General features: G+C 52.8%; 1 protein-coding gene across 2 annotated transcripts in view; it reads left to right on the forward strand.

Annotated features, from left to right (window-relative positions):
• Positions 1 to 1,058, forward strand: part of ATG2A (autophagy related 2A) — a 59,298-nt gene extending 58,240 nt beyond the window's left edge. For both annotated transcript variants that reach the window (XM_084823838.1, XM_084823839.1), the window contains one exon: positions 406 to 1,058. In XM_084823838.1, coding sequence (XP_084679964.1) covers positions 406 to 642 — 237 coding nt within the window. In that variant the 3' untranslated portion in view covers positions 643 to 1,058. The remainder of the gene's footprint in view (positions 1 to 405) is intronic.
• Positions 1,059 to 7,402: the final 6,344 nt, after the last annotated feature.

The raw sequence follows: 7,402 nt of genomic DNA on the forward strand, positions 1-7,402 counted from the left end.
CTGTTTTGCCTTTGGCTCCGCCCACCCCTGGAATACAGCCCCTGAGAGCTTCCCTGCGGTGGGATCCGGCCTGCCTGCACCCCTGAGATACGAGAGGGCTTATATATATTATAGAAGGGAGGTGGTGGGCTCTCCCACACTGGAGGCATTCAAGACGAGGCTGGACTGCCATCTGTCAGGGATGCTCTGACTTGGATTCCTGCATTGAGCAGGGGGCTGGACTGGATGGCCTTGCAGACCCCTTCCAACCTTGCTGTGCTAGGATTCTATGATTCTAAACCTGAAAGAATGCAAACCCCAATAAAACGCAGCCCAATGCCCGTGCCCTGCAGGAAGGCTCCTTCCTTGCTCCCCGGCTCGCAGCCCCCGCCTGACGTCCGCCTCTCCCTTCCCCTCCTCCTCTAGGGCGTCATCGACACGGCCCAGGTCATCTGCGATGTGGCGACCCGCGGCCACGAACAGAAGGGCATCACCGGGGCTGTCGGAGGGGTCCTGCGCCAGATCCCGCCCACGGTGGTCAAGCCCCTCATTGTGGCCTCGGAAGCCACCTCCAACCTCCTCGGCGGGATGCGCAATCAGATCAAGCCAGACGCCCGCAAGGAAGAGTCGCTGAAGTGGCGGTCGGAGGAGGCCCAGGAGTGAGGTGCCCACCTCCCGGGGACACAGACCCGGATCCAGGCCGCTGCTCCAACCTGCTTCGACATTGTACGGACAGCAGAGCTGGCTGCCCCCCCTTTGCCAGTCTTACCATGTAAAGAACTACGGCGAGGGGGCAGGAGAGGAGAGCTGGCGCCTCGTCCAGGGTTTTGGGAGCGGCTCGGCCTGCCGGAGCGCCACAAGCACATGGGGCATCGCTGAGGCGGTGCTGCCACCACCTCGTCGCACCTCGTCGCACCTCGCCCTTATTGTTGTCCCTTTCGAGACTGCGTCTGCCAGCGGTTTGGTGCATGACCCACAGCCGTGCTCTCTCCTCAGTAGAGCGTTATTGGGTTGGGGGCGGGGGGAGAGAGAAAGAAAGGTGGCTGAACATTAAAGGACGTGACTTGTTTTCAGCTCCCGCTTGCGTCGCTCTTGGATAGGGGCTCTTGTGGGGTGGGGAGCTCCTTTTCGTTCTTTCCAAAAGGATGCCGGATGGTCATAATGTGCTCGATGCTGCGGCGACCATGGTAGCAGATGCTTTCATGCATGGAAGGCTTTCGAAAAAGGGGTGGGGGGGACAGGCAGGCGCCCGTGGCAATGTGTTAGGCAATACCCAGGCAGCAATGCAACCATAATTCTTTCAGGACAGCCTTCCCCAGATGTGTTGGGTGACAACTCCCAGAATCTCCCAGCCAGCATGATGGGAGCTGTAGTCCAACACGTCATGTCACTTCAGACATTTATTGTACGAGCCAAAGGCCACGACAAAAGGAATAACACTTGAAGAAAGGTGTCACTGAGGAATATGGATACAGCATGCCGTTTGCTCTAATTTTCTTTGCTGTTCGTGCAAACGTCAACACTTGATAGGTAGTTAGCACATCCGGCTCTGACAGCAACTAACAGGCTCCTGCTACATCTGAAGCAAGCTCATGAGCTCCTAAGATACCATTTATAAATTTAACTCTGCTGTCGCTAAACAGGGGACATTGCAGAAGGCAATGCCCCAAGTCCTCCGTCTGATGAGAGCTTTTTGGACACACTTGCCCCTCCCAGGGTACCTTGCTCTAGGGCCCTCCTACCACGGCTAAAGCCATGCAGCTCAGTAAATGTGTGCCTTTGCGCCAGGAGCATCGGAATATCTAAATCTGTATTTTTTATTTTTGTGTCGTATTTATATCCCGCCTTTTTTCCTCCGAGGAGCCCAAGGTGGCTGACATGATCCTCCTCCACTCCATTTTATCCTCATGACAACCCTGTGAGGTAGTTTAGACTGAGAGCGGCTGGCCCAGAGTCACCGAGTGGGGAATAGAACCCGGGTCTTCCCTCGTCCCAGCCCAGCACTCCCACCTCTGCGCCACGTGGGCCCCTCGCAGCCAAGGGGGTCAACGCGTCTGGATGGTAACAGGGTGAGGAAAGCTGCTTTATTAGGGCCAACTAGAAATCAAAAAGGAGCAAGCCAAACTCCCCTTCATAGTGGATGCTCAAAGACAAACAGAGGAGAACACGGTGGGAAGCAAATGCGACGGAAGGGATAAAAGGGGAGGAGTGGCCGGCGGGGTGAAGGAGCAGATGAGGTTTCGCCCAGGACAGACTGCGTTGGAAGAGGCCCCGCGTGCCCAGGGGCCTCGTCAAGGCCCGTCGCAGCGCCCGTCTGCGAGGCCCCTTTTGCCAGCAGGGGGCAGGGTGGTGCCACGCCAACGGGGCGTCCCGTGAGCCGCCTTGAGGCGAGGTGCCTGGTTTCCGGAACGCAGCGAAGGAGGAAAAGAGATGCAAGTGCTCCCGGCAGCCCCGCGCAGTTGCTCCGGCCTCTTCCTGTCGGCACCGTCTGCCAGACGTGCCTGGGAAGCTGTCTTGGCTCAACTCAAAACCATGGGCCCATCTAACCCAGCACGGCTGCTCCGGCAGGGGGGCCAACCCAGCCCTCCCAGGGTTCCATGCTGGCCCTTCCGCGGTCCCCAGCTTTTGTGCCCCTTCCCCCTTCTAAAAGCTTGAAGTGCCTCTCCTGGGGCTCAGTTATCGGCATTAAGAGCTCCAAGTGAATATGTGCCAGCGGTTTTCTTATTTGGGGCCTGCCCCCTTTCGCCTTTGCCCCGCCCACCACCGCAAAGCGGCCCCCGAGAGCTGCTCAGAAAATGGATGTGGCCCTCCGGCTGAAAAAGGTCAGGCACTCCTGGTCCAACTCCCAACTGGCAGCAGTTCCCTTGGGTTTTGGACATAGGTCTTTCCTAGCCCTACCAGGAGACACCAGGGAGTGGTGCCTTTGCACCAGTATTCCTCCTGGGATTACCTGACCCCACTGCAACAGTCGCCTATTCTAGATGCTGCTTGGTTGCAGCTGCAGGATCTCCACTGCTTCTGCTCAGAGTAATTGCGGGGGTGGGAGTCCTGCCTGCCCCGTCTGCTTGAGCCCCAGCACCTATTATTCCGAGAAATAGAGCTGGGAAGCAAGCAGTTGCCCCCATGTTCCTAGCAGGACAACCTCCTGCTCCACTTCTCAGTGTGTCAAAATAGTAGTTCAAACAGATCAAAAAACCAGGGGTAAACTCCAACAGAACTCTTACTAAGAGTAGACCTGTTGAAAGGACTGGGACTGCAGCCCTACTTGGAGGAGACCTCTTGAAATGAGTGGGACTTAAGTTAGTCATGACTGACTTAAGGTCCCATTCATTTCAATGGGTCTACTCCGAGTAGGACGTACGTTGGATTTTACCCCGGGGCCTCCCCCCGCCCCCGTGGCCTGCGTGTCTCCAAACGTGGCCTCTCCTGCTGGCTGTTCTCCTCCCACTCTCTCGCTTACCTTGCCTGAAGAACAAAAATGGTCTCCCTGGAAACCAGGCTTATGAAAAGGCCTCGCTGCTTGGGATGCGGGGCTGGCGGCGGCGGAGTGGGGGCGCTTCACGCTGTGGGAGTTGGGGCAGAGGGGGCGGCACCTCTTCCACCCAATTGGCCCTGGGCTCTGCTGGGCGGTGGAAAAGCTTCTGCCACCTGCCCCATGGCGTTGCCCTGGGCATGGCCACGTAGCGGGGCCGGCTCGCACCCATCTTCGCCGGCTTGCAAGGAGGGGAGGAAAGACGAGAAACTGCTCCCTGGGCCCTGCTGCTCTGTTAACCCACCCCTGGGCTTTAATGAGTTGTGAAAGGCGGTCGCAGAGCAGAGGGCCAGGATCGCTTCTCGATCATCCCAGAGGGCAGGACGCGGAATAATGGGCTCAAGTGGCAGGAGGCCAGACTCCGGCTGCACATCCAGAGAAACTTCCCAACTGTCAGAGCAATATGACAGTGGAACCCGTTCCCTAGGGAGGTGGCGGGCTCTCCCACACTGGAGGCAGCAAGACGAGGCTGGACAGCCACCTGTCAGGGGTGCTCTGACTTGGACTCCGGCATTCAGCAGGAGGCTGGACTTGATGGCCTTGCAGGCCCCTTCCTACCGCATGAGTCTACATTTTTGCGAGTCCCTACGCAAATTCTTCCACAGGGAGAAGAATCCTTACCGCAAGGCTGGGCAACGTGTGGCCCTCCAGATGCTTTGGTCTGCCACTGTATGGAGGGAGATGAGAGGGAGGACAGGGCCATCCACCAGCCCTGCTGAAAGGCTTCAGTTTCTCGTCCCTCCCTTTCTCTGTGTGGGCCCTGGCTTTTGAGACCATAAGCCTGCGGACAGGGGCCATCTTGTTCTACTGCTTGCAGGCCAGTTGTTCTGGGAACAGAAGCGGGACTTCAACAGAATAATAAACTCCCATTGACCCACCCAGCATAGCCCAAGGGGGAGAAGGATGAGAGGTGTTGTAAGCCAGAACATCTGCCTTCAAGTAAAGTAAGGCTGTTGGCTGCAGCACCAAGTTCTGCTTCGTCCTGGCCCCGTTCATCGCTCTGCGGCCGAAACCTGGCAAGCAGCAGTTCCCCACTGAAGGAAAGGGGCAGTGAAGGCCCCAGTGCAGCACTATCTGCCAGAGGGATGTTTCCACCTGGGGCGTGTGCCAGGGTGTTGAACATCGGAAGAGCCCTGCTGGATCAGGCCAAGGGCCCATCCAGTCCAGCATTCTGTTCACAGTGGCCAACCAGCTGTCCACCAGGAACCCACAAGCAGGACTGGAGTGCAACGGCACCCTCCCACCCATGTTCCCCAGCAACTGGTGTACGTAGGCTCACTGCCTCTGGTGCTGGAGGTAACATACAGCCATCAGGACCTGTAGCCGTTGATAGCCTTCTCCAGGAATTTTTGTCCAATGCCCTTTTAAAGCCAACCAAATCGGTGCCCACCACAACGTCTTGTTGTAGTGAATACCATAGTTTGACTATGCGCTGTGTGAAGACGTCCTTCCTTTTATCTGTCTTGAATCTCCCACCAATCAGCTTCACGGGAGGACCCTGTTGGGTTCTAGTATTATGAGAGAGGGAGGAAAATGTCTCCCTGTCCACATTCTCCACACCAGGCATAATTTTGTACACCTCTACCATGTCTCCCCTGACCTTCCTTTTTCCCAAGCTAAATAATCCCAGCTGTTGCAACCTTCCCTCACAGGGGAGTTGCTCCAGCCCCTGGATCAGTTTAGTTGCTCTCCTCTGCACTTTTCCCAGTTCTACAATATCTTTTTTTAGGTGCAGCAGCCACAACTGTACACGATATTCCAAGTGCACTCACGCCATAGATTTGTATAAGGGCAGTACGATATTGGCAGTTTTATTCTCAATTTCCTTCCAAATTATGCCTAACATGAAGTTTGCCTTTTTCACAGTAGCCACACAGTGGGTTGACATTTTCATTGAGCTGTCCACGACAACCCCAAGATCTCTTTCCAGGTTGGTCACCACTAGCTCAGACCCCATCAGGTTATACTTGAATTTGGGATTTCTTGCCCCAGCATTCAATCACTACACTTGCTTACACTGAATCACATTTGCCATTTGGATACCCATTCCCCCACTATGGAGAAATCCTTTTGGAGCGCCTCACAATCCCTTTTTGTTTCTCTTCACAATCCCTTTGTTTCAACCTAAATAATTAGGTATCATCTGCAAACTTGGCCACTTCACTGCTCACTCTTAATTCCAGATCAGTTCTGAACAAGTTGAAAAGCACTGGTCCCAATACAGATCCCTGTGGGACCCCACTACTTACTTCCCTCCATTGGGAGTATTTACCATTTATTCCTACTCTCTGCTTGCTGTTCTTTAACCAGTTACTGATCTGTAGGAGGACCTCTCCTCTTACTCCATGACTGCTGAGTTAGCTCAGGAGTCTTTGGTGAGGGACTTTGTCAAAAGCCTTTTGGAAGTCCAAGTAAACAATGTTTACCGGATCACCCATCTACATGTTTATTGACACTCTGAAAGAACTCTAAAAGGTTAGTGAGACAGGACTTACCTTTGCGGAAGCCATGTTGATTCTTTAATAAGTCTTTCAACCAGTTTACCCAGAACAGACACTACGCTAACTGGACTGTAATTTCCCAGATACCCCCTGGATCCCCTTTTAAAAATCGGCATTACATTGGCTTTTCTCCAGTCTTCTGATACATAGGCTGATCTTAGGGACATGTTGCATATTTTTATTAGAAGATCAGCAATTTAATATTTGAGTTCTTTAAGAACTCTAGGATGGATACCACCTGGGCCTGGTGATTTATTAACTTTCAATTTGTCAATAAGGTTGAGAACGTCATCTTTTGTCACCACTATTTACCTCAGTTCCTCAGACTCCCTTCCTGAAAACATCAGTTCAGGCACAGGTATCTGCCCTACATTCTCTGCAGTGAAGACCAACAAGAAGAATTCATTCGGTTTCTCTGCAATCTCCTCCTTCAATACTCCTTTAATGCCATTGTCATCCAATGGTCCAACTGCTTCTCTAGCTGGTTTTCTGCTTTCGGTATGTTTAAAGAACTCTTTATTGTTGGCCTTGATGTTGTTAGCAATATGCTCCTCAAAACGCTTTTTTGCATCTCTTATTGTCTGCATCTCCTTTGTGCAAGCTTATGCTCCCTTCTGTTTTCCTCATTCGGGCAGGACTTCCATTTTTTGAAGGAAGGCGTCTTTTCTCAAATAGCTTCCTTAACACAGTTCAGTAACTAGGCCGGCAACCTCTTGGACTTCGTGCTACCTTTCCTAGCCTGCGGGATACATTTCAGCTGAGCTTCTGTTATTATGGTTTTGAGTTACCGGCAAGCATTTTGAAGGGATTTAATGCTCTCGACTCTCCCTTTCAACTTCCTTTTCACCAGTTCCCTCTTTTAGAGAAGTTTCCTCTTTTGAAGTCAAGTGTGACTGTTGTTAGACTTCCTGGGCAATTTCCCACTTAAATATATATTAAGTCTGATGGCACTGTTTGCAATTCGTTCAGCACATTTACATCTCGTACTAGGACCTGGGCGACACCACTTAGGATTAAATCCAGGGTCGTCTCCCCTCTGGTCAGTTCTATGACCAACTGTTCTAGGGCACTGAGAAATCTAAGTTCTTTGTCCAGACTGGAGCATGCATTTATCCAGTCAATCTGGGGGTAATTGAAGTCAGCATTTATCACTACACTTCCGTGTTTGGAGGCCTTGAGATGTGCCATCTCAAGGTCACTCTGAGCATTCTGGTCTGAGGGACAATAGCATGTTCCTAGCACGAAATTAGTTTTGGAGCCCGGTATTGCCACCCACAGTGCTTCTGTGGAAGTCTGCAAAGGTTAGGTGTTCTAGTCTGCTCAGCACTTATGCCCTCTTCGATGTACAGAGCACCCTTCCCTGTGAGTTCATATCCAGAGTTTACCATAT

This window comes from Heloderma suspectum, chromosome 17 (assembly GCF_057233095.1).
Source record: "Heloderma suspectum isolate Gila_16-S chromosome 17, 16-S_ref, whole genome shotgun sequence".
Lineage (NCBI taxonomy): Eukaryota > Metazoa > Chordata > Lepidosauria > Squamata > Helodermatidae > Heloderma > Heloderma suspectum.